Genomic DNA, 27379 nt, shown 5'->3' on the forward strand with positions numbered 1-27379 from the left:
GTTCCGTTCCGAGCTGCGCTGCGCCGTACAGAACTGGCGATAGATTTTCGAGCTAAAGGATAGCTGATGACCACAAACCGTGGTTAGCTGAATACTAACGATTTGCCAGTAAAGGAGCTAACTAGCTTCTGAACTAGCTTCTGGATTAGCTTCTGGCTAGTTTCAGGCTAGCTTCTTGGAGTTTCTGGCTAGCTTCTTGGAGGATTACAGATCTGAGGTAAATAATACTTTTTTATAAATATACATTGGTGAGGCGGGTTGCAGGAGAGTGTTTTGAAGATGAGTTGATGGAAAATAAAAATTAAATGTATGTGAAAAAGTTGTAAATATATATATATATACAGGACACGACAAGACGAGGACAAAAGACGTCTGAACTGCTATGCCACCTTGGTGATCTACTGAGCTCTACTGTCACTCCATCAGGTCCTAATGGCCTGGTACTCAGGGCTCTACTGTCCCTCCATCGGGTCCTAATGGCATGGTACTCAGGGCTCTACTGTCTCTCCATCAGGTCCTAATGGCCTGGTACTCAGGGCTCTACTGTCTCTCCATAGGGTCCTAATGGCCTGGTACTCAGGGCTCTACTGTCCCTCCATCGGGTCCTAATGGCCTGGTACTCAGGGCTCTACTGTCCCTCCATCGGGTCCTAATGGCCTGGTACTCAGGGCTCTACTGTCCCTCCATCAGGTCCTAATGGCCTGGTACTCAGGGCTCTACTGTCTCTCCATAGGGTCCTAATGGCCTGGTACTCAGAGCTCTATTGTCCCTCCATCAGGTCCTAATGGCCTGGTACTCAGGGCTCTACTGTCCCTCTAACCACTCTGACATCAATATAAATGGATTGAAAATCACATCAAAACACAATTCACCAAAACAGAATTAGGCTTTTAAAACTGACCTCACTGTGATTGGTCAATTTGAAGAAAGAAGTTCAACAACAGAAACGGAGTGTAGAACATGGTCTTTGTGGATGTTGTTTCAAAGTCTAACACAATGAAATGGACAGCACTTCCTATATGCATATTAGAGCTCATTCATAGGCCTATAAAAGAGCCCAAGCCCCCCCCCCCCAAAAAAAAATAATAATAATTAAAATAATGACTGTGCCATTATACAAAATATTGCCATCCTGATATTACACATGACAGAAGGAAAAATATATATACTGATTTAAGATATCTTTGGAACAAAATTGATCTAGCCTAAATTAAACAAATTCAGATTTAGCCTAAATTAAACCAATTCAGATTTAGCCTAAATTAAACAAATTCAGATTTAGTCTAAATTTAACAAATTCAGATTTAGCCTACAATTATTGCGAATTTGTTTTACATTTTGAACAGCCTACTAATAGTACTTTAAAGATACATCAATAATTAGACTGACACGTTATCTTTGGCTATACGGAATATATCACCAACGTGCGTTTAAATCTCCTACCCTCTTTCCTTCATTCCTTTCTCCGGCGCGCAGAGAGAACGGCTGTCAACAGTTTAATGAAATATGTTTTGTTGTGAAAACATGTTACTGTCGATGTTCCTGAACATATTTCACTTGGTTTCCCACATGAAGCACTGGGTAGCTGCAGGAACAAGGTTGGAGAACCCATGGCATACAGAGTTTGGGTGGAGGAAAAAAAAATCACCTGTGGCGCAGCGAAATTACCGGAGTAGACGACCCAAGTTAAAAACATACCGGCGGGAAAATGGACTCTATTCACTATTCCGGTGCATATGAATGAAATGTGTTCCTGTTCGTGTGATAATGGGTCATTCTAAATCTAAAACTAATTTTACATATTAGTAAAGACAAGATTAAATTGAGAAAAGTCTGATCAGTGTGCAGCCTGCGGTAAGCAAGCTTATTTTTTTCTTTGGCCAGGTCGCAGTTGTAAAGGAGAACTTGTTCCTGGTTAAATAAATTAAATAACCAAACATTCTAAATGGTTTGTATAATTCAAAATAAAAGTTGTCAAATACCTGTATTAATAATATATATAATCTAGCATATAGGGCCTTTTTCAAATGATCACTTTTATGCTCAACATAGACACTTCATATCCGCCCACTCTCGCTCTGGAAAGGGGACAAATATCCATTGTATTTTATTCAGCGAAATTCATTTGTATTATTCTTAATATAAAATCATAAATCATTATAAAAGAATGACACAGGACTGATAACATAACTTGTCAGCTAAATGAACAAGTCTACAGTCTATATCATAGAGCCTATAGCCAGATAACATACAGTATCTAGTCTGATAAATGAACAGGCCTACAGTCGTATGGCATGAAGCATAGCCAGGTAACATACAGTATCTAGTCTGATAAATGAACAGCCTATAGCCAGATAACATACAGTATCTAGTCTGATAAATGAACAGGCCTATAGCCAGATAACATACAGTATCTAGTCTGATAAATGAACAGCCTATAGCCAGATAACATACAGTATCTAGTCTGATAAATGAACAGTCTATAGCCAGATAACATACAGTATCTAGTCTGATAAATGAACAGGCCTATAGCCAGATAACATACAGTATCTAGTCTGATAAATGAACAGGCCTACAGTCGTATGGCATGAAGCATAGCCAGGTAACATACAGTATCTAGTCTGATAAATGAACAGGCCTATAGCCAGATAACATATAGTAGACGACTCATATTCTGTTCCTCTGAAATATATTTTCTTTATATCCTAATGTATGGATTATCGACTAGATTCAGCCGCGGGACAATTTCTTTCTTGAGCGGTTGGTCTAGGGGCCATAATAATTTTTTAGCAGCCGTGTAGGTGTGCCAAGTTAAATACAGATACCCATGGGTCTGAGTCACAAACAACCACAGCACACAGACAGTGTTTCTGAAACACTATAGACTACTGCCTCCCTGGCACTACCTAACACGGCAGACAGCTCAGCAGGTTTCAAGTCAACACAGTAACAGTGTGTGGTCATTGATTTTGCATGGAATTGGGCTGTCTGTGTAAATGCAGCCATTGGGTACTGTGACTGTAACAACAACAAAAATGGACCAATAAAGCAAGTATTGTAGTGTAGTGTAGTGCAGTGTATTGTAGTGTAGTGTAGTGCAATGTTGAGCAGTGTAGTGTAGTGTAGCGCAATGTCAAGCAGTGTAGTGTAGTGCAGTGTATTGTAGTGTAGTGTAGTGTAGTGTATTGTAGTGTAGTGTAGTGTAGTGCAATGTCGAGCAGTGTAGTGTAGTGTAGCGCAATGTCAAGCAGTGTAGTGTAGGGCAATGTCGAGCAGTGTAGTGTAGTGTAGTGCAATGTCGAGCAGTGTAGTGTAGGGCAATGTCGAGCAGTGTAGTGTAGTGTAGTGTAGCGCAATGTCGAGCAGTGTATTGTAGTGTAGTGTAGCACAATGTCGAGCAGTGTAGTGTAGTGTATTGTAGTGTAGTGCAGTGTATTGTAGTGTAGCACAATGTCGAGCAGTGTAGTGTAGTGTATTGTATTGTAGTGCAGTGTATTGTATTGTAGTGTAGTGTAGCACAATGTCGAGCAGTGTAGTGTAGTGTATTGTAGTGTAGTGTAGTGTATTGTAGTGCAGAGTATTGTAGTGTAGTGTAGTGTATTGTAGTGTATTGCAGTGTATTGTAGTGCAGTGTAGCACAATGTCGAGCAGTGTAGTGTAGTGTATTGTAGTGCAGAGTATTGTAGTGTAGTGTATTGTATTGTAGTGTAGTGCAGTGTATTGTAGTGCAGTGTAGCGCAATGTCGAGCAGTGCAGTGTAGTGTAGTGTAGTGCAGAGTATTGTAGTGTAGTGTAGTGTATTGCAGTGTAGTGCAGAGTATTGTAGTGTAGTGTAGTAGTGTATTGTAGTGTAGTGTATTGTAGTGCAGTGTATTGTAGTGCAGTGTAGCGCAATGTCGAGTTGTGTATTGTAGTGTAGTGTATTGTAGTGCAGTGCAGTGTATTGTAGTGGAGTGTATTGTAGTGCAGTGTATTGTAGTGTAGTGTCGAGCTGTGCAGTGTATTGTTGTGCAGTGTATTGTAGTGTATTGTAGTGTAGTGCATTGTAGTGCAGTGTAGCACAATGTTGAGCAGTGCAGTGTATTGCAGTGCAGTGTATTGCAGTGTAGTGCAGTGTATTGTATTGTAGTGCAGTGCATTGTAGTGCAGTGTATTGTGGTGCAGTGTAGTGCAGTGTATTGTAGTGCAGTGTATTGTAGTGTAGTGTAGTGCAGTGTATTGTAGTGTATTGTAGTGCAGTGTATTGTAGTGCAGTGTAGCGCAGTGTAGCGCAGTGTAGCGTCGAGCAGTGCAGTGTATTGTAGTGTAGTTTTCGAGCAGTGCAGTGTATTGTAGTGTATTGTAGTGTAGTGTCGAGCAGTGCAGTGTATTGTCGTGCAGTGTATTGTAGTGCAGCGTATTGTAGTACAGTGTATTGTAGTGTAGTGCAGTGCATTGTAGTGCAGTGTATTGCAGTGTATTGTAGTGTATTGTAGTGCAGTGTAGTGTCGAGCAGTGCAGTGTATTGTAGTGCAGTGTATTGTAGTGCAGTGTATTGTAGTGCAGCGTATTGTAGTGTAGTGCAGTGCATTGTATTGTATTGTAGTGCAGTGTATTGTAGTGCAGTGTATTGTAGTGTATTGTAGTGCAGTGTAGTGCAGTGTATTGTAGTGTTGTACCAGTGTATTGTAGTGTAGTGTCGAGCAGTGCAGTGTATTGTAGTGCAGTGTATTGTAGTGCAGCGTATTGTAGCGCAGTGTATTGTAGTGTAGTGCATTGTATTGTAGTGCAGTGTATTGTAGTGCAGTGTATTGTAGTGTAGTGCAGTGTAGTGTATTGTAGTGTTGTACCAGTGTATTGTAGTGCAGTGTATTGTAGTGCAGTGCAGTGTATTGTAGTGTATTGTAGTGCAGTGTATTGTAGTGTTGTACCAGTGTATTGTAGTGCAGTGCATTGTAGTGCAGTGTAGTGTATTGCTGTGCAGTGTATTGTAGTGTAGTGCAGTGTATTGTAGTGCAGTGTATTGTAGTGCAGTGTATTGTAATACAGTGTATTGTAATACAGTGTATTGTAATACAGTGTATTGTAGTGTAGTGCAGTGCAGTGTAGTGTATTGTATTGTAGTGCAGTGTATTGTAGTGTATTGTAGTGTTGTACCAGTGTATTGTAGTGCAGTGTATTGTATTGTAGTGCAGTGTATTGTAGTGTATTGTAGTGTTGTACCAGTGTATTGTAGTGCAGTGTATTGTAGTGTAGTGTATTGTAGTGCAGTGTATTGCAGTGCAGTGTATTGTAGTGTATTGTAGTGTTGTACCAGTGTATTGTAGTGCAGTGTATTGTAGTGTTGTACCAGTGTATTGTAGTGCAGTGTATTGCAGTGCAGTGTATTGTAGTGTTGTACCAGTGTATTGTAGTGCAGTGTATTGCAGTGCAGTGTATTGTAGTGCAGTGTATTGTAGTGCAGTGTATTGTAGTGCATTGTATTGCAGTGCAGTGTATTGTAGTGTAGTGTAGTGTATTGTAGTGTTGTACCAGTGTATTGTAGTGCAGTGTATTGTAGTGCAGTGTATTGCAGTGCAGTGTATTGCAGTGCAGTGTATTGCAGTGCAGTGTATTGTAGTGTTGTACCAGTGTATTGCAGTGCAGTGTATTGCAGTACACTGTATTGCAGTGTTGTACCCGTGTATTATAGTGCAGTGTATTGCAGTGCAGTGTATTGTAGTGTTGTACCAGTGTATTGCAGTGCAGTGTATTGCAGTGCAGTGTATTGCAGTGTTGTACCAGTGTATTTTACCTTGCTCCTTGATCTGTCGTATCTGTCTGACAGTCTCCTTCAGGATAGCACATTTGTCTGGTTTGACGTTGAAGTTATCGATGTCGTTGAAGTTAGCGAAGATCAGCTCGGCCAGCTCCTCAATGTACTTGTTCTCATGCTCACGGTTTCTCTTCTCGATGCTTTGCTTGGGGCTGAGGAGACAGGGAGGGGGGTAGGGACAGATATAGAGAGACCAAGAGAGGGAGACGGTTAGAAAGACAGACAGACAAAGAGAGAGAGACATGTAGAGAGATAAAGTAGAGCATTAGCTTCACATTCCTGACTCTGTTCACACTGATAGAACTGTGCTTAGCTGTCCAATGTGTTACCTGTAGTAAAAAAGGTACATGACAGCTTGGAGTTTGCCAAAAGGCACCTAATGGACTCAGACCATGAGAAGAAAGATTGTCTGGTCTGATGAAAGCAAGATTGAACTCCTTGGCCTAATTGCCAAGAGTCACGCCTGGGGGAAACCTGCCACCATCCATACGATGAAGCATGGTGGTGGCAGCATCACTACGATGAAGCATGGTGGTGGCAGCATCACTACGATGAAGCATAGTGGTGGCAGCATCACTACGATGAAGCATGGTGGTGGCAGCATCACTACGATGAAGCATGGTGGTGGCAGCATCACTACGATGAAGCATGGTGGTGGCAGCATCATGCTGTGGGGATGTTTTCTGCGGCAGGGACTGGGAGACTAGTCAGGATCGAGGGAAAGATGAACAGAGTAACTACAGAGAAATCCTTGATGAAAACCTGCTCCAGAGCACACATGACCTCAGACCTTTCAACAGGACAACGACCCTAAGCACACAGCCAGGACAACGCAGGTGTGGCTTCGGGACAAGTCTCTGAATGTCCTTGAACGGCCCAGCCAGAGCCAGTCTTGAACTCTATCAAGCATCTCTGGAGAGACCTGAAAATAGCTGTGCAGCGATGCTCCCCATCCAACCTGACAGAGTTTGAGAGGATATGCAGAGAAGAATGGGAGAAACTCCACAAATACAGGTTTGCGGAAGCTTGTAGCGTCATACCCAATAACATTTGATGCTGTAATCTATGCCAAAGGTGCTTCAACAAAGTACAGAGTAAAGGGTCTGAATACTTGTGTAAAAATTTGATATATCTGGATTGTTTTTGTTTATACATTTGCAAAAAATATATATATTTGTCATTATGGGATATTGTGTGTAGATTGATGAGGGGGGGAAAAAATATTTAAATCAATTTAAGAATAAGGCTGTAATGTAACAAAATGTGTAATAAGTCAATGGGTCTGAATACTTTCTGAATGCACTGTGTATGTAAACAGGAGTAAGTGTGACCAGAAGCAGGATAAATAGATAGATTATAATGGTAACTGAAACAGCAGTGTAGTGAAAGTAATAAACTCATCAATAATCATTTTAGCAGCAGTGTAGTGGCGGTAATAAACTAATCAATAATCATTTTAGCAGCAGTGTAGGTGTGAGGGAGAGCATTAGTTGTCAGGGGATAGAAGCTGTTTAGGAGTCTGTTTGTCTGTGCCTTGATGAACCGGTAGCACCTGATTCATACACCAATAATTAGGAAGAAGTAGACAGGTGACAGGTGTCGTACCAGAGTTATAATCATGACAGAACTATAGGGTTGGCAACCATCATAATCATGATCAGCCAACCAGCCAATCGGTCAGCCAGCCAATCGGTCAGCCAGCCAATCGGTCAGCCGAGTCGGTCAGCCAGCCAATCGGTCAGCCGAGTCAGCCAGGCGGTCAGCCATGTCAGCCTTATTTAACTGTACGTTTAGTTAAATAATCAGGTCTGGCCTCTTACATAAAGTTAGGCTTATGATAAGTAGTTTATAACTCCACTAGCAGGCCTATAGCATCCTTAAGGTACTGTGTAGACATGGAGCAGTGCTCAGTCTCTAGCGTTTGAGTTGCCTATAGAACGTTAGAATAAGAGCAAAGTAGTTTAGTAGAGTTTAGTATGGTAGAGTAGAGTTCCATTTAGTTTAGTATAGTAAAGTAGAGTTCCATTTAGTTTAGTATAGTAGAGTATAGTTCAATTTAGTTTAGTATATTATAGTTTAGTATGGTAGAGTAGAGTTCCATTTAGTTTAGTATAGTAAAGTAGAGTTCCATTTAGTTTAGTATAGTAGAGTATAGTTCAATTTAGTTTAGTATAGTATAGTTTAGTACGGTAGAGTAGAGTTCCGTTTAGTTTAGTATAGTAAAGTAGAGTTCCATTTAGTTTAGTAGAGTTCCATTTAGTATAGTATAGTAGAGTATAGTTCAATTTAGTTTAGTATAGTAGAGTTTAGTACGGTAAAGTAGACTTCCATTTAGTTTAGTATAGTAGAGTTTAGTACGGCAGAGTAGAGTTCCATTTAGTTTAGTATAGTAGAGTTTAGTATGGTAGAGTATAGTTCCATTTAGTTTAGTATGGTAGAGTTCCATTTAGTTTAGTATAGCAGAGTTTAGTATGGTAAAGTAGAGTTCCATTTAGTTTAGTATAGTAAAGTAGAGTTCCATTTAGTTTAGTAGAGTTCCATTTAGTTTAGTATAGTAGAGTTTAGTACGGTAGAGTAGAGTTCCATTTAGTTTAGTATAGTAGAGTTTAGTATGGTAGAGTAGAGTTCCATTTAGTTTAGTATAGTAGAGTTTAGTACGGTAGAGTAGAGTTCCATTTAGTATAGTAAAGTATTTAGTATAGTAAAGTAGAGTTCCATTTAGTTTAGTATGGTAGAGTTCCATTTAGTTTAGTATAGTAGAGTTTAGTACGGTAGAGTAGAGTTCCATTTTGTTTAGTATAGTAGAGTTTAGTATGGTAGAGTAGAGTTCCATTTAGTTTAGTATAGTAGAGTTTAGTATGGTAGAGTAGAGTTCCATTTAGTTTAGTATAGTAGAGTTTAGTATGGTAGAGTATAGTTCCATTTAGTTTAGTATGGTAGAGTTCCATTTAGTATAGTATAGCAGAGTTTAGTATGGTAAAGTAGAGTTCCATTTAGTTTAGTATAGTAAAGTAGAGTTCCATTTAGTTTAGTAGAGTTCCATTTAGTTTAGTATAGTAGAGTTTAGTATGGTAGAGTAGAGTTCCATTTAGTTTAGTATATTAGAGTTTAGTATGGTAGAGTTCCATTTAGTTTAGTATAGCAGAGTTTAGTATGGTAAAGTAGAGTTCCATTTAGTTTAGTATAGTAGAGTTTAGTATGGTAGAGTTCCATTTAGTTTAGTATAGCAGAGTTTAGTATGGTAAAGTAGAGTTCCATTTAGTTTAGTATGGTAGAGTTCCCTTTAGTTTAGTATAGCAGAGTTTAGTATGGTAAAGTAGAGTTCCATTTAGTTTAGTATAGTAGAGTTTAGTATGGTAGAGTTCCATTTAGTTTAGTATAGCAGAGTTTAGTATGGTAAAGTAGAGTTCCATTTAGTTTAGTATAGTAGAGTTTAGTACGGTAGAGTAGAGTTCAATATAGTTTAGTATAGCAGAGTTTAGTATGGTAAAGTAGATTTCCATTTAGTTTAGTATAGTAGAGTTTAGTATGGTAGAGTAGAGTTCCATTTATAGTTGAGTTTTATAGTAGAGTTTATTAGAGTTCAACATAGTAGAGTGTGGTATAGCAGAGTAGAATTTAGTAGAGTAGAGTTTAGTATAGTAGAGTTCAGCATAGTAGAGTAGAGTTCAGTAGAGTAGAGTTCAGTAGAGTAGAGTGCAGTATAGTAGAGTGCAGTATAGTAGAGTTCGGTATAGTAGAGTTCAGTATAGTAGAGTTCAGTATAGTAGACTTCAGTATAGTAGAGTTCAGCACAGTAGAGTTCTGTATAGTAAAGTTTAGTATAGTAAAGTTTAGTATAGTAGAGTAGAGTTTAGTATAGTTTAGTATAGTAGAGTTCAGTATAGTAGAGTTCAGTATAGTAGAGTTCAGTATAGTATAGTATAGTTCAGTATAGTATAGTAGAGTTCAGTATAGTAGAGTTCCGTACAGTAGAGTTTAGTATAGTAAAGTTTAGTATAGTAGAGTAGAGTTTAGTAGAGTTTAGTATAGTTTAGTTCAGTATAGTATAGTTCAGTATAGTAGAGTTCAGTATAGTAAAGGTTAGTATAGTAGAGTAGAGTTTAGTAGATTTAGCATAGTAAAGACAGCTGTTCCTACCTGGGACCCAACAGGTCAGAGGAACATTCCTTGCGTTTCCGCGACTCGGCCCTGGCAGCAGGGTTCGAGGGGTTTTCACCAACGCCACTCATCCTCACTGCATATCAGCGTCTGTTACAGGGAACACACAGAACAGAGTTTAGACTTATTTCACACAGAACAGAGTTTAGACTTGCATTCGGAAAGTATTCAGACCCCTTCACTTCTTCCACACTTTGTTAAGGTACAGCCTTATTCTAAAATGATTTAAATTAAATTAAACAGTATAATGAATCTACACACAATACCCTCTACGTGACCAAATGTTTTTAGGAAATGTTAGAAAAAAGTATTCAGACCCTTTGCTATGAGACTCAAAATTGAGCTCAGGTGCATCCTGCTTCCATTGATCTTCCTTTAGATGTTTCTACAACTTGGAGTCCAGCTCTGGTAAATTCAACTGACTGGACATGATTTGGAAAGGCACGCCTGTCTATTTAAAGGTCCCACAGTTGATAGAGCATGTCAGAGCAAAAACCAAGCCATGAGGTCAAATGAATTGTCCGTAGAGCTCAGAGACAGGATTGTCTCGAGACACAGATCTGGGGAAGGGTACCGAAACATTTCTGCAGCATTGAAGGTCCCCATGAACACAGTGGTCTCCATCATTCTTAAATGGAAGAAGTTTGGAACCACCAAGACTCTTCCTAGAGTTGGCCGCCCAGCCAAACTGAGCAATCGGGGGAGAAGGGCCTTGGGTCAGGGAACCCGATGGTCACTCTGAAAGAGCTCTAGAGTTCCTCTGTGGAGATGAGAGAACCTTCCAGAAGGACACCCAGCTCTGCGGCACTCCACCAATCAGTTCTTTATGGTAGAGTGGCCAGACGGAAGCCACTCATCAGTAAACGGCACAGCTGGGACTTTGCCAGAAGACACTTAAAGGATTCTTAGACCATGAGAAACAAGATTGTCCGGTCTGATGAAACCAAAATGTAACTCTTTGGCTTGAATGCCAAGCGTCACATCTGGAGGAAACCTGGCACCATCCCTACGGTGAAGCATGGTGGTGGCAGAATCATGCTGTGGGGAGGTTTTTCAGCAGCAGGGACTTGGAAACTAGTCAGGAGTGAGGGAAAGATAAACAGAGAAAAGTACGGAGAGATGCTTGACAAAAAACCTGCTCCAGAGCGCTCAGGACCTCAGACTGAGGCGAAGGTTCGCCTTCCAACAGGACAACCACCCTAAGCACACAGCCAAGACAACGCAGGAGTGGCTTCGGGACAAGTCTCTGAATGTCCTTGAGTGGCCCAGCCAGAGCCCTGACTTGAACCCTATCAAATCTCTGGAGAGACCTGAGAATAGCTGTGCAGCGACACTCCCCATCCAACCTGACAGAGTTTGAGAGGATCTGCAGAGAAGAATGGGAGAAACTCCCTAAATACAGGTTTGCCAAGCTTGTAGCGTCACACCCAGGAAGACTCGATGCTGTAATTGCTGCAAAAGGTGCTTCAACAAAGTACTGAGTAAAGAGTCTGAACACTTATGTAAATATGATATTTCAGTTTTTTTATTTATAATACGTCTGCAAACATTTCTAAAAACCTGTTTTGCTTTGTCATTATGGGGTATTGTGATGTCATTATGGGGTATTGTGATGTCATTATGGGGTATTGTGATGTCATTATGGGGTATTGTGATGTCATTATGGGGTATTGTGTGCAGATTGATGAGAAAAAAACGGAACTAATTTATCCATTTTAGAATAAGGCTGTAACGTAACAAAATGTGGAAAAAGTCAAGGGGTCTGAATATTTCCAAATTCACTGTATCACAAACAGAACAGAGTTTAGAGATATAGCAAGACAACTTCGCACAAGTGACAGATCAATTATGGGGGTAGTCTGACTCTGAGCTCCAAAGTGTAGGGGAATCTTGGGAATATCCTCACCAAGTGAACTGGCTGTTGGGCTATGAGGTGTTTACACACACACACACACACACACACACGTTCAGATGTGCCTTCTAACGCCGGTGACACCGGTTGAACGAGGAACGAGTGAAAGTGGAGCGGAGAAACAGATTCAATTATTTCCTTCTGATGGTGCCACTCTCCCCAGAGAGACTGAAACGAGAGCGCTGAGTGAGGAGTACTGAGAGAGAGCGAGACGGAAAGAGAGATGAAGAGAGGGGGGGGGGGGGGGGCAGTGAGAGAGCTCCCCACTCACCCCAAAAACGGTGTGCTCAGTGACAGTGACGAAAGTGAGACAGTTTGTTGACTGAGACGAGAGTGAGACAGTTTGTTGACTGAGACGAGAGTGAGACATCCTACCACTGGTATCCCACCATCCCATCATCCTACCACTGGCCTCCCACCACTGGCATCCCACCATCCTACCACTGGCATCCCACCACTAGCATCTCACCACTGGCATCCCACCATCCTACCACTGGCATCCCACCATCCCACCACTGGCATCCCACCACTAGCATCCCACCACTGGCATCCCACCATCCTACCACTGGCATCCCACTGGCATCCCACCACTGGCATCCCACCACTGGCATCCCACCACTGGCATCCCACCACTGGCATCCCATCATCCTACCACTGGCATCCCATCATCCCACCACTGGCATCATCCCACCACTGGCATCCCATCATCCCACCACTGGCCCAATGCTCTAACCACTAGCCTTCCTGCTGGTTACTGGCCCAATGCTCTAACCACTAGGCTTCCTGCTGGTTACTGGCCCAACACTCTAACCACTAGGCTTCCTGCTGGTTACTGGCCCAACGCTCTAACCACTAGGCTTCCTGCTGGTTACTGGCCCAACACTCTAACCACTAGGCTTCCTGCTGGTTACTGGCCCAACGCTCTAACCACTAGGCTACCTGCTGGTTACTGGCCCAACGCTCTAACCACTAGGCTTCCTGCTGGTTACTGGCCCAACACTCTAACCACTAGGCTTCCTGCTGGTTACTGGCCCAACGCTCTAACCACTAGACTACCTGCTGGTTACTGGCCCAACGCTCTAACCACTAGGCTACCTGCTGGTTACTGGCCCTAACCACTAGGCTTCCTGCTGGTTACTGGCCCAACGCTCTAACCACTAGGCTACCTGCTGGTTACTGGCCCAGTAACCAGTTGCTGTGCAATCTGGTTTCCGAGCCGGTCATGGGTGCACCTCAGCCACACTCAAGGTACTCAACGATATCATAACCGCCATCGATAAAAGACAGTACTGTGCAGCCGTCTTCATCGACCTTGCCAAGGCTTTCGACTCTGTCAATCACCATATTCTTATCGGCAGACTCAGGAGCCTCGGTTTTTCGGATGACTGCCTTGCCTGGTTCACCAATTACTTTGCAGACAGAGTTCAGTGCGTCAAATCGGAGGGCATGCTGTCTGGTCCTCTGGCAGTCTCTATGGGGGTGCCACAGGGTTCAATTCTCGGGCCGACTCTTTTCTCTGTGTATATCAATGATGTTGCTCTTGCTGCGGGCGATTCCCTGATCCACCTCTACGCAGACGACACCATTCTATATACCTTCGGCCCGGCTTTGGACACTGTGCTATCTAACCTCCAAACAAGCTTCAATGCCATACAACACTCCTTCCGTGGCCTCCAACTGCTCTTAAACGCTAGTAAAACCAAATGCATGCTTTTCAACCGGTCGCTGCCTGCACCCGCATGCCCGACTAGCATCACCACCCTGGATGGTTCCGACCTAGAATATGTGGACGTGTATAAGTACCTAGGTGTCTGGCTAGACTGCAAACTCTCCTTCCAGACTCATATCAAACATCTCCAATCGAAAATCAAATCAAGAGTCGGCTTTCTATTCCGCAACAAAGCCTCCTTCACTCACGCCGCCAAGCTTACCCTAGTAAAACTGACTATCCTACCGATCCTCGACTTCGGCGATGTCATCTACAAAATGACTTCCAACACTCTACTCAGCAAACTGGATGCAGTCTATCACAGTGCCATCCGTTTCGTCACTAAAGCACCTTATACCACCCACCACTGCGACTTGTATGCTCTAGTCGGCTGGCCTTCGCTACATATTCGTCGCCAGACCCACTGGCTCCAGGTCATCTACAAGTCCATGCTAGGTAAAGCTCCGCCTTATCTCAGCTCACTGGTCACGATGGCAACACCCATCCGTAGCACGCGCTCCAGCAGGTGTATCTCACTGATCATCCCTAAAGCCAACACCTCATTTGGCCGCCTTTCGTTCCAGTACTCTGCTGCCTGTGACTGGAATGAATTGCAAAAATCGCTGAAGTTGGAGACTTTTATCTCCCTCACCAACTTCAAACATCAGCTATCTGAGCAGCTAACCGATCGCTGCAGCTGTACATAGTCTATTGGTAAATAGCCCACCCTTTTTCACCTACCTCATCCCCATACTGTTTTTATTTATTTACTTTTCTGCTCTTTTGCACACCAATATCTCTACCTGTACATGACCATCTGATCATTCATCACTCTCCCCCTTTGGTTTCTACTGTGTTATTGACTTGTTAATTGTTTACTCCATGTGTAACTCTTTGTTGTCTGCTCACACTGCTATGCTTTATCTTGGCCAGGTCGCAGTTGCAAATGAGAACTTGTTCTCAACTAGCCTACCTGGTTAAATAAAGGTGTTCTCAACTAGCCTACCTGGTTAAATAAAGGTGTTCTCAACTAGCCTACCTGGTTAAATAAAGGTTAAATAAAATAAATAAAAAAAACACTAGGCTACCTGCTGGTTACTGGCCCAACACTCTAACCACTCGGCTTCCTGCTGGTTACTGGCCCAACGCTCTAACCACTAGGCTTCCTGCTGGTTACTGGCCCAACACTCTAACCACTAGGCTTCCTGCTGGCTACTGGCCCAATGCTCTAACCACTAGGCTTCCTGCTGGTTACTGGCCCAACGCTCTAACCACTAGGCTTCCTGCTGGTTACTGGCCCTAACCACTAGGCTTCCTGCTGGTTACAGGCCCAACGCTCTAACCACTAGGCTTCCTGCTGGTTACTGGCCCAACGCTCTAACCACTCGGCTTCCTGCTGGTTACTGGCCCAACGCTCTAACCACTAGGCTTCCTGCTGGTTACTGGCCCAACGCTCTAACCACTAGGCTACCTGCTGGTTACTGGCCCTAACCACTAGGCTTCCTGCTGGTTACTGGCCCAACGCTCTAACCACTCGGCTTCCTGCTGGTTACTGGCCCAACGCTCTAACCACTAGGCTTCCTGCTGGTTACTGGCCCAACACTCTAACCACTAGGCTTCCTGCTGGCTACTGGCCCAACGCTCTAACCACTCGGCTTCCTGCTGGTTACTGGCCCAACGCTCTAACCACTAGGCTACCTGCTGGTTACTGGCCCTAACCACTAGGCTTCCTGCTGGTTACTGGCCCAACGCTCTAACCACTAGGCTGCCTGCTGGTTACTGGCCCAACGCTCTAACCACTAGGCTTCCTGCTGGTTACTGGCCCAACACTCTAACCACTAGGCTTCCTGCTGGTTACTGGCCCAACACTCTAACCACTAGGCTACCTGCTGGTTACTGGCCCTAACCACTAGGCTTCCTGCTGGTTACTGGCCCAACACTCTAACCACTAGGCTTCCTGCTGGTTACTGGCCCAACACTCTAACCACACAGCTACCTGCTGGTTACTGGCCCTAACCACTAGGCTTCCTGCTGGTTACTGGCCAAACACTCTAACCACTAGGCTTCCTACTGGTTACTGGCCCAACACTCTAACCACTAGGCTTCCTGCTGGTTACTGGCCCAACACTCTAACCACACAGCTACCTGCTGGTTACTGGCCCAACACTCTAACCACTAGGCTACCTGCTGGTTACTGGCCCAACACTCTAACCACTAGACTACCTGCAAATGTTAGGCTTCCTGCTGGTTACTGGCCCAACACTCTAACCACACAGCTACCTGCTGGTTACTGGCCCTAACCACTAGGCTTCCTGCTGGTTACTGGCCAAACACTCTAACCACTAGGCTTCCTACTGGTTACTGGCCCAACACTCTAACCACTAGGCTTCCTGCTGGTTACTGGCCCAACACTCTAACCACACAGCTACCTGCTGGTTACTGGCCCAACACTCTAACCACTAGGCTACCTGCTGGTTACTGGCCCAACACTCTAACCACTAGACTACCTGCTGGTTACTGGCCCTAACCACTAGGCTTCCTGCTGGTTACTGGCCCAACACTCTAACCACTAGGCTTCCTGCTGGTTACTGGCCCAACACTCTAACCACTAGACTACCTGCTGGTTACTGGCCCAACACTCTAACCACACAGCTACCTGCTGGTTACTGGCCCAACACTCTAACCACTAGACTACCTGCTGGTTACTGGCCCTAACCACTAGGCTTCCTGCTGGTTACTGGCCCAACACTCTAACCACACAGCTACCTGCTGGTTACTGGCCCAACACTCTAACCACTAGACTACCTGCTGGTTACTGGCCCTAACCACTAGGCTTCCTGCTGGTTACTGGCCCAACACTCTAACCACTAGGCTTCCTGCTGGTTACTGGCCCAACACTCTAACCACTAGGCTTCCTACTGGTTACTGGCCCAACACTCTAACCACTAGGCTTCCTGCTGGTTACTGGCCCAACACTCTAACCACACAGCTACCTGCTGGTTACTGGCCCAACACTCTAACCACTAGGCTACCTGCTGGTTACTGGCCCAACACTCTAACCACTAGACTACCTGCTGGTTACTGGCCCTAACCACTAGGCTTCCTGCTGGTTACTGGCCCAACACTCTAACCACACAGCTACCTGCTGGTTACTGGCCCAACACTCTAACCACTAGGCTACCTGCTGGTTACTGGCCCAACACTCTAACCACTAGGCTTCCTGCTGGTTACTGGCCCTAACCACTAGGCTTCCTGCTGGTTACTGGCCCAACAATCTAACCACTAGACTACCTGCTGGTTACTGGCCCTAACCACTAGGCTTCCTGCTGGTTACTGGCCCAACACTCTAACCACTCGGCTTCCTGCTGGTTACTGGCCCTAACCACTAGACTACCTGCTGGTTACTGGCCCTAACCACTAGGCTTCCTGCTGGTTACTGGCCCAACACTCTAACCACTCGGCTTCCTGTCCTTCTATGCAGGGCTGCTTTAACTCAGCGACATAATGACACTTTAAGAAATGTTTACATATCTCATATGTACTATTCTTTACTATCTATTGCATCTCAGCTACTCTGTCACTGCTCATCCACATATTTATACTTATATATTCTCATCTCATTCCTTCACTAGATTGTGTGTATTAGGTAGTTGTTGTGGAAATGTTAGATGACTTGTTAAGATATTACTGCACTGTTGGATCTAGAAGCACAAACATTTCACTACACTCGCATTAACATCTGCTAACCATGTGTATGTGACCAATAACATTTTGATTTGTCGGTTTCCAAGCACAACCTCCTCATTTCAAGTCCTGCCACATCATCTGAATTGGGTTTAGGTCTGGACTTTGACTAGGCCATTCCAAAACTTCAAATGTTTAGCTTTTTTAAACATTTTCATGTTGACTGTGTTTTCAAAGTCCAGACATAATCCCAATTGAGACGTTGTGGTGGGACTTGAAAAGAGCAGTTTATGCTTAAAAACCCACAAATATTGCTGAGTTAAAGCAGTTCCGGATGGAAAAGAGAGGGACAAAATTGCTCCGCAGCGACGTGAGAGATCAACAACTACAGGAAGTGTTTGGTTGGAGTCATTGCAGCTAAAAGTGGCACAAACAGTCACCGAGTGTTAAGGAGGCAATTTACTTTTTCACACAAAGGCATTGTGGGTGTTGAATAACTTAAATTAAATAAGTAAATGAAATAAGTCATTGTTGTGTTATTTTTTTTCCACTCAGATTCCCTTTATCAAATCAAATTTATTTATATAGCCCCTTCGTACATCAGCTGATATCTCAAAGTGCTGTACAGAAACCCAGCCTAAAACCCCAAACAGCAAGTAATACAGGTGTAGAAGCACCTCAGATCTTCAGCCAATATTCGATAACATTCAGTATCAGAAATATGCAAAAATAGAGAACATTTGAAAAAGGGGGGGGGGATACGTTTTTTCACAGCGATGTATACTGATGTCTCTCCTCTCCATACAATTGTTCAGCCAGCGACCGCAGTAGATTCTCTGGTTCAGTCCTACCAGACAGGTCAGTTAGGTACTAGACAGAGGGAGAGGGATAGAGAGAGAGAGAGGGGGAGGGGGGTGCAAGAGCTAGGGAGAAACAAGTGAGGGAGAGCAACAGCCAGACGGCCAGACCGGTGCAGTACAGTGTGTTGTGTTAAACTCCGAGCCACAGTTAACCATGGTAACGGCCACAGCACACTGTGTTCTGTTCTCAACCATTACATAAGACAGCACAGAACAGCAGTACCATAAGATGGCTCAGCTAGCGTTAGCCTAGCGTAGTGCCAGCCAGCACATGTCAAAAGGGAGGAGTTACCCGTTGCTCTAGCTAGCGCCAATCTCCCTGCTGGATTGCATTGGCCTACTTAAGCCTAATGACAGCAGGGTCTGTGTTGCAGCAATAAGTGAAATCAAAGCTGTGGAGAGGCAGAGAGATGCAGAAAGAGAGAGAGGGGGGGGGGGCAGAGAGAGAGAGAGAGAGAGGGTGGGGGCAGAGAGAGAGAGAGAGAGAGAGAGAGAGAGAGAGGGTGGGGGCAGAAAGAGAGAGAGAGAGAGAGAGAGAGGGGGGGAACAGAGAGAGAGAGAGAGAGAGAGACAGAGAGAGAGGGGGGGGGGGGCAGAGAGAGAGAGAGGGGGGGGGGGCAGAGAGAGAGGGGCAGAGAGAGAGAGAGAGAGAGAGGGGCAAAAAGAGAGAGAGAGAGAGAGAGAGAGAGGGTGGGGGGCAGAGAGAGAGAGAGAGGGTGGGGGCAGAGAGAGAGAGGGGGGGGGGCAGAGAGAGAGAGGGGGGGCAGAGAGAGAGAGGGGGGGCAGAGAGAGAGGGGCAGAGAGAGGCAGAGACAGAGAGGGGCAGAGAGAGAAAGAAAGCCTGGCTGCCCAGAGAGACAGGCTGTGCTCACTCTGCTCCAGGGGAGAGGCAGACATAAGATAATATTTATTTCCCCAAATTATCATACAGTACAAATAATTTGAAACTATCAAATCAAATGTATTAATAAAGCCCTTCTTACATCAGCTGATATCTCAAAGTTCTGTACAGAAACCCAGCCATAAAACTCCAAACAGCAAGCAATGCAGGTGTAGAAGCACGGTGGCTAGGAAAAACTCCCTAGAAAGGCCAGAACCTAGGAAGAAACCTAGAGAGGAACCAGGCTATGAGGGGTGTAACTATAAAATATTAAGAAAAAAATGTAGTATTTATTGGGTGAAAAGACAAATATGTGTCCTCCTGCCACAACCTGAGGGACATCCAGTGAAAAGTATAATGTAATGTCAATAATATTTCCCATTTAGTTTTGTCTTTCATACCAGGTCATGTGTCTTCTCAGTCAGGTTGAGACTGGTCTACTACCAGGTCATGTGTCTTCTCAGTCAGCTTGAGACTGGTCTACTACCAGGTCATGTGTCTTCTCAGTCAGGTTGAGACTGGTCTACTACCAGGTCATGTGTCTTCTCAGTCAGGTTGAGACTGGTCTACTACCAGGTCATGTGTCTTCTCAGTCAGGTTGAGACTGGTCTACTACCAGGTCATGTGTCTTCTCAGTCAGGTTGAGATTGGTCTACTACCAGGTCATGTGTCTTCTCAGTCAGGTTGAGACTGGTCTACTACCAGGTCATGTGTCTTCTCAGTCAGGTTGAGACTGGTCTACTACCAGGTCATGTGTCTTCTCAGTCAGGTTGAGACTAGTCTACTACCAGGTCATGTGTCTTCTCAGTCAGGTTGAGACTGGTCCACTACCAGGTCATGTGTCTTCTCAGTCAGGTTGAGACTGGTCTACTACCAGGTCATGTGTCTTCTCAGTCAGGTTGAGACTAGTCTACTACCAGGTCATGTGTCTTCTCAGTCAGGTTGAGACTGGTCTACTACCAGGTCATGTGTCTTCTCAGTCAGGTTGAGACTAGTCTACTACCAGGTCATGTGTCTTCTCAGTCAGGTTGAGACTGGTCTACTACCAGGTCATGTGTCTTCTCAGTCAGGTTGAGACTAGTCTACTACCAGGTCATGTGTCTTCTCAGTCAGGTTGAGACTGGTCTACTACCAGGTCATGTGTCTTCTCAGTCAGGTTGAGACTGGTCTACTACCAGGTCATGTGTCTTCTCAGTCAGGTTGAGACTAGTCTACTACCAGGTCATGTGTCTTCTCAGTCAGGTTGAGACTGGTCTACTACCAGGTCATGTGTCTTCTCAGTCAGGTTGAGACTAGTCTACTACCAGGTCATCAGGTCATGTGTCTTCTCAGTCAGGTTGAGACTGGTCTACTACCACATCATGTGTCTTCTCAGTCAGGTTGAGACTGGTCTACTACCAGGTCATGTGTCTTCTCAGTCAGGTTGAGACTGGTCTACTACCAGGTCATGTGTCTTCTCAGTCAGGTTGAGACTGGTCCACTACCAGGTCATGTGTCTTCTCAGTCAGGTTGAGACTGGTCTACTACCAGGTCATGTGTCTTCTCAGTCAGGTTGAGACTGGTCCACTACCAGGTCATGTGTCTTCTCAGTCAGGTTGAGACTGGTCTACTACCAGGTCATGTGTCTTCTCAGTCATGTTGAGACTGGTCTACTACCAGGTCATGTGTCTTCTCAGTCAGGTTGAGACTGGTCCACTACCAGGTCATGTGTCTTCTCAGTCAGGTTGAGACTGGTCTACTACCAGGTCATGTGTCTTCTCAGTCAGGTTGAGACTGGTCTACTACTATTGCTTTAATGTATTATTATTCTCATTAATATTGTTGTTGTAGTTGCTGATAAAGGTAATCCCAGTATTACTGCTGTTGGTCCCACCATTTTTGTAAAAATGTATACTTTGACAATGTAAGTAATTTAACTTGCCATGTCAATAAAGTTTACTGAATTGAATTGAGAGAGGCAGAGAAGGAGACAGAGAGAAAGAGAGAGAGAATTGCATTACAGCTTGATGGCTTTGAATATGAATATAGAGTCAGGAGCCTCATCCCAGAGTCAGGAGCCTCATCTCAGAGTCAGGAGCCTCATCGCAGAGTCAGGAGCCTCATCTCAGAGTCAGGAGCCTCATCGCAGAATCAGGAGCCTCATCGCAGAATCAGGAGCCTCATCGCAGAGTCAGGAGCCTCATCGCAGAGTCAGGAGCCTCATCCCAGAGTCAGGAGCCTCATCTCAGAGTCAGGAGCCTCATCCCAGAGTCAGGAGCCTCATCCCAGAGTCAGGAGCCTCATCCCAGAGTCAGGAGCCTCATCGCAGAGTCAGGAGCCTCATCGCAGAGTCAGGAGCCTCATCCCAGAGTCAGGAGCCTCATCTCAGAGTCAGGAGCCTCATCGCAGAATCAGGAGCCTCATCGCAGAGTCAGGAGCCTCATCGCAGAGTCAGGAGCCTCATCGCAGAGTCAGGAGCCTCATCGCAGAGTCAGGAGCCTCATCGCAGAGTCAGGAGCATCATCGCAGAGTCAGGAGCCTCATCGCAGAGTCAGGAGCCTCATCGCAGAGTCAGGAGCCTCATCGCAGAGTCAGGAGCCTCATCGCAGAGTCAGGAGCCTCATCGCAGAGTCAGGAGCCTCATCGCAGAGTCAGGAGCCTCATCCCAGAGTCAGGAGCCTCATCTCAGAGTCAGGAGCCTCATCCCAGAGTCAGGAGCCTCATCCCAGAGTCAGGAGCCTCATCCCAGAGTCAGGAGCCTCATCGCAGAGTCAGGAGCCTCATCGCAGAGTCAGGAGCCTCATCCCAGAGTCAGGAGCCTCATCTCAGAGTCAGGAGCCTCATCGCAGAATCAGGAGCCTCATCGCAGAGTCAGGAGCCTCATCGCAGAGTCAGGAGCCTCATCGCAGAGTCAGGAGCCTCATCGCAGAGTCAGGAGCCTCATCGCAGAGTCAGGAGCATCATCGCAGAGTCAGGAGCCTCATCGCAGAGTCAGGAGCCTCATCGCAGAGTCAGGAGCCTCATCGCAGAGTCAGGAGCCTCATCGCAGAGTCAGGAGCCTCATCGCAGAGTCAGGAGCCTCATCGCAGAGTCAGGAGCCTCATCGCAGAGTCAGGAGCCTCATCGCAGAGTCAGGAGCATCATCGCAGAGTCAGGAGCATCATCGCAGAGTCAGGAGCCTCATCGCAGAGTCAGGAGCCTCATCGCAGAGTCAGGAGCCTCATCTCAGAGTCAGGAGCCTCATCTCAGAGTCAGGAGCCTCATCTCAGAGTCAGGAGCCTCATCGCAGAGTCAGGAGCCTCATCGCAGAGTCAGGAGCCTCATCGCAGAGTCAGGAGCCTCATCGCAGAGTCAGGAGCCTCATCGCAGAGTCAGGAGCCTCATCCCAGAGTCAGGAGCCTCATCTGCATCCCTTGTGACACCCTATATAGTGAATTACTTCTTCCCAGGACTCATAGTGCTGCGTAAGGACTACGGTGTCATGTAGGACCAAGCCAGGATCGTTGTGTGGACTGTGAGTGACAAGACACTGATCCACAACAACATGGCATGAAGCTATGGAGTTGTGAAGATTGCCATGAGGGTGTCCTTACATGTCCTAATGCTTCTCTCGGGGTCTCCACATATCCCAGTGCTGCTCTCGGGTCTCCACATGTCCTAGTGCTGCTCTCGGGTCTCCACATGTCCTAGTGCTGCTCTCGGGGTTCCTACATGTCCTAGTGCTTCTCTCGGGTCTCCACATGTCCTAATGCTTCTCTCGGGTCTCCACATGTCCTAGTGCTGCTCTCGGGTCTCCACATGTCCTAGTGCTGCTCTCGGGGTCTCCACATGTCCTAGTGCTGCTCTCGGGGTCTCCACATGTCCTAGTGCTTCTCTCGGGTCTCCACATGTCCTAATGCTTCTCTCGGGTCTCCACATGTCCTAGTGCTGCTCTCGAGGTCTATACATGTCCTAGTGCTGCTCTCGGGGACACCGCAGGTCCTAGTGCTGCTTTAGGGGTCTCCACATGTCCTCGTGCTGCTCTTGGTGCCTGCTTGGGGTTCCCGGAGATGGCCTGCTTGGTGTCGGCCTGCTTGGTGTTCCTGGAGACGGCCTGCTTAGTGTTCCTGGAGACGGCCTGCTTGGTGTTCCTGGAGACGGCCTGCTTGGTGTTCCTGGAGACGGCCTGCTTGGTGTTCCTGGAGACGGCCTGCTTGGGGTTCCTGGAGACGGCCTGCTTGGGGTTCCTGGAGACGGCCTGCTTGGGGCTCCTGGAGACGGCCTGCTTGGGGTTCCTGGAGACGGCCTGCTTGGGGCTCCTGGAGACGGCCTGCTTGGGGTTCCTGGAGACGGCCTGCTTGGGGTTCCTGGAGACAGCCTGCTTGGGGTTCCTGGAGACGGCCTGCTTGGGGTTCCTGGAGACGGCCTGCTTGGGGTTCCTGGAGACGGCCTGCTTGGGGTTCCTGGAGACGGCCTGCTTGGGGTTCCTGGAGACGGCCTGCTTGGGGTTCCTGGAGACGGCCTGCTTGGGGTTCCTGGAGACGGCCTGCTTGGGGTTCCTGGAGACAGCCTGCTTGGGGTTCCTGGAGACGGCCTGCTTGGTGTCGGCCTGCTTGGTGTTCCTGGTGTCGGCCTGCTTGGTGTCGGCCTGCTTGGTGTCGAGCTGCTTAGTGTCGAGCTGCTTAGAGGTCTTAGTGTTGGCCTGCTTAGTGTCGGCCTGCTTAGTGTCGAGCTGCTTCGAGGTCTTAGTGTCGGCCTGCTTAGTGTCGGCCTGCTTAGCGTTGAGCTGCCAGCAGAATATCCAGCTAGAGGATTTGATTGGTATTCTTACATTAGCTAGGCTGTGCATCAGTCAAGTCATTTAAGGTGATATGTAACATGAGCATCTCCCCACCTCTAAATGACCATCCATCAGAGTCGTTGCATATGAACCAGCCCTAACATTGTCCATCGCTATTACTTTTAAAACACACCATCTGATTCACAGAGTCCCTCTCCCAATCAGAGCGAGTCACTATATTCCCAATGGATCTGATTGGCTGTTACCATCCCTCCCAGCCTGTAGTACTTTGAGCTGTTGGATCTTATTGGCTGTTGCCATCCCTACAGCATGTAAGTGCTTTGGACGGTTGGATATGATTGGTTGCCTGGTTCTCATTGACCTTAGCGGCCCCTGTTCAGGCACCGTCTCTCTGTGTGTGTGTGTGTGTGTGTGTGACCATCGTAACTTAACGCCACCTTGACAATGACAGCCGGCACATCTCAATGGCACCACTACACACACTCACTCTCGTCTCTACACAGGGTCATATAACATGACATCTCTAATCCTCCAGTGTGTCTCCTCTGCTCTGTCAGAGGGCTTCTATTAACAGCAGGACATATGTCATCGATTCAATTATGTCATCGACGTATGTCATTGACTCAATCTGATACAGTGATGCATTGTGGATAGCAGAATGATGACGCTGGAGTCTGCCGTCTTATCGACTCTTAACCAACCATGCTATTCTGTTGGTTTTTTCTCGTTGTTCGTAAATTGTTTTGTACATAATGTTGCTGCTACCGTCTCTTGTGACCGAAAAGAGCTTCTGGACATCAGAACAGCGGTTACTCACCTCAAACTAGACAAAGAGTTTTCCTTCAATGAGCCGGACGGGAGGGAGATTACTACAGACACCCGACCAGGCCCAGATCCCCGTGATTCGCTGGAGAAGGAAACGGAGATTTTGCGGAAAGAGATCAGGGTGCCTTGTGAAGATCAGGCAACGAGTGGCTAATCTGCCCTTGCCTTCCGTCATGCTAGCTAATGTTCAATCGCTGGAAAATAAAAGGGACGAACTGAAAGCCTGTTTATCCTAAAAAGTCGCGGCTGAAAGACGACATTAAGAACATACAACTGGCAGGTTATATCGCCAGGACAGAACAGCAGCCTCTGGTAAGACACGGGGGCGGGGGCCTATGCATTTATGTAAACAACAGCTGGTGCACGATATCTAAGGAAGTCTCAAGGTTTTGCTTGCCCGAGGTTGAGTATCTCATGATAAGCTGTAGACCACACTACCTACCGAGAGAGTTTGTCGTCTGTATTCTTTGTAGCTGTTTACATACCACCACAGTCAGAAAACGCTCACCCAGAGGCAGCGCTCTCAGTAGCCGGGGGACTTTAATGCAGGGAAACTTAAATTTGTTTTACCAAATGTGAGCAAGACCTTTAAACAGGTCAACAGTCACAAAGATGCAGGGCCAGACGGATTACCAGGACATGTACTTCGAGCATGCGCTGACCAACTGGCAAGTGTCTTCACTGACATTTTCAATCTCTCCCTGTCTGAGTCTGTAATACCAACATGTCCCTGTCTGAGTCTGTAATACCAACATGTTTCAAGCAGACCACCATGGTCCCTGTGCCAAAGAACAAAGAACCTGCCGTAATGACTACCGACCCCAAGCACTCACGTATGTAGCCATGAAGTGCTTTGAAAGGCTGGTCATGGCTCACATCAACACCATCATCCCAGAAACCTTACACCCACTCCAATTTGCATACCGCACTAACAGATACACATTTGATGCAATCTCTATTGCACTCCGCACTGCCCTTTCCCACCTGGACAAAAGGAACACCTATGTGAGAATGCTGTTCATTGACTACAGCTCAGCATTCAACACCATAGTGCCCTCAAAGCTCATCACTAAGCTAAGGACCCTGGGACTAAACACCTCCCTCTGCAACTGGATCCTGAACTTCCTGACGGGCCGCCTCCCCAGGTGGTAAGGGTAGGTAACAACACATCTGCCACACTGATACTCAACACGGGGGCCCCTCAGGGGTGCGTGCTCAGTCCCCTCCTATACTCCCTGTTCACTCATGACTGCATGGCCAGGCACAACTCCAACATCATCACTCAGTTTGCAGATGACAACAGTGGTAGGTCTAATCACCAACAACGATGAGACAGCCTATAAGGACGAGGTCAGAGACCTGACCATGTGGTGCCAGTACAAAAACCTCTCCCTCAACGCAACGTAATCAAAACAAAAGGAGATGATTGTGGACTGTCTCCTAGAGATGAACGTACTTTGGTGTGAAAAGTGCAAATCCATCCCAGAACAACAGTCACTCTGTCTGCCGTATTCTCTCTCTTTGCTCTTGTTTACCTTATTAGGATGCCGGTGGGCGGGACCGGTGGGCTGAACCGGTGGGCTGAACCGGTGGGCTGAACCGGTGGGCGGAACCGGTGGGTGGAACCGGTGGGCGGAACAGGGGGTACCGGTACAGAGTCAATGTGTGGGGGCACCGGTTAGTCGAGGTAATTGAGGTAATATGTAGAGGTATGTAGGTGTAGTTATTAAAGTGACTATGCATAGATGATAACAGAGAGAAGCAGCAGCGTTCTGGGGGGGGGGGGGCAAATAGTGGTAGCCATTTGATTAGCAGTTCAGGAGTGGACGCCAAGGAACTTGAAGCTCTCAACCTGCTCCACTACAGCCCCCATCGATGAGAATGGGGGCGTACTCAGTCCTCCTTTTTCTCCTTCCTGAGCGGTATGACGGCTGCGTGGTCCCATGGTGTTTATACTTGTGTACTATTGTTTGTACAGATGAACGTGGTACCTTCAGGCGTTTGGAGATTGTTCCCAAGGATGAACCAACTTGTGGAGGTCTACAATTTTGTGTCTGAGGTCTTTGGCTGATTGTTTTTGATTTTCCCATGATGTTAAAGCAAAGAGGCACTGAGTTTGAAGGTAGGCCTTGAAATACATCCACAGGTACACCTCCAATTGACTCAAATGATGTCAATTAGCCTATCAGAAGCTTCTAAAGCCATGACATCATTTTCTGGAATTTTCCAAGCTGTTTAAAGGCACAGTCAACTTAGTGTAAGTAAACTTCTGACCCACTGGAATTGTGATACAGTGAATCATAAGTGAAATAATCTGTCTGTAAACAATTGTTGTACAAATTACTTGTGTCATGCACAAAGTAGATGTCCTAACCGACTTGCCAAAACTATAGTTTGTTAACAAGACATTTGTGGAGTGGTTGAAAAACAAGTTAATGACTCCGACCTAAGTGTATGTAAACTTCAGACTTCAACTGTAGGATACGTCACACTACAGAATAATAACAACCATTCAGTCAACATATATCGGATCCATTACAGAATAATAACAACCATTCAGTCAACTGAGGAGCACACCGAGAAATGTGTCACAGTCACACAATCAGTCAGACCGGGACTTCAGAAGATATGAAAATCAATTGACTGAGTGGCATGTTGCTCTTGAGTGAAGTGGTCGGAGGTGTCGGTAGCTAGGTAGGTATGTGTGTGGCCTGCTCAGAATTCAGGGACAACTCTAGAACTCTGCTAAGAACCCATACAAGGACAACTCTAGAACTCTGCTAAGAACCCATACAG

The 27379-nt window shown here is 46.0% G+C and overlaps 1 protein-coding gene across 1 annotated transcript in view; it reads right to left on the minus strand.

Moving 5' to 3' along the window:
• The window catches only part of LOC109885725 (nuclear receptor coactivator 2), a 223519-nt gene that overhangs the window by 134978 nt on the left and 61162 nt on the right, over positions 1–27379 (minus strand). The window contains 2 exon segments of the mRNA XM_031835033.1: positions 5774–5946; positions 9935–10045. Of these exon segments, the coding sequence (XP_031690893.1) occupies positions 5774–5946; positions 9935–10026 (265 nt within the window). The 5' untranslated portion in view covers positions 10027–10045.

The sequence above is a fragment of the Oncorhynchus kisutch genome, linkage group LG11 (assembly GCF_002021735.2).
Source record: "Oncorhynchus kisutch isolate 150728-3 linkage group LG11, Okis_V2, whole genome shotgun sequence".
NCBI classification, from domain to species: domain Eukaryota; kingdom Metazoa; phylum Chordata; class Actinopteri; order Salmoniformes; family Salmonidae; genus Oncorhynchus; species Oncorhynchus kisutch.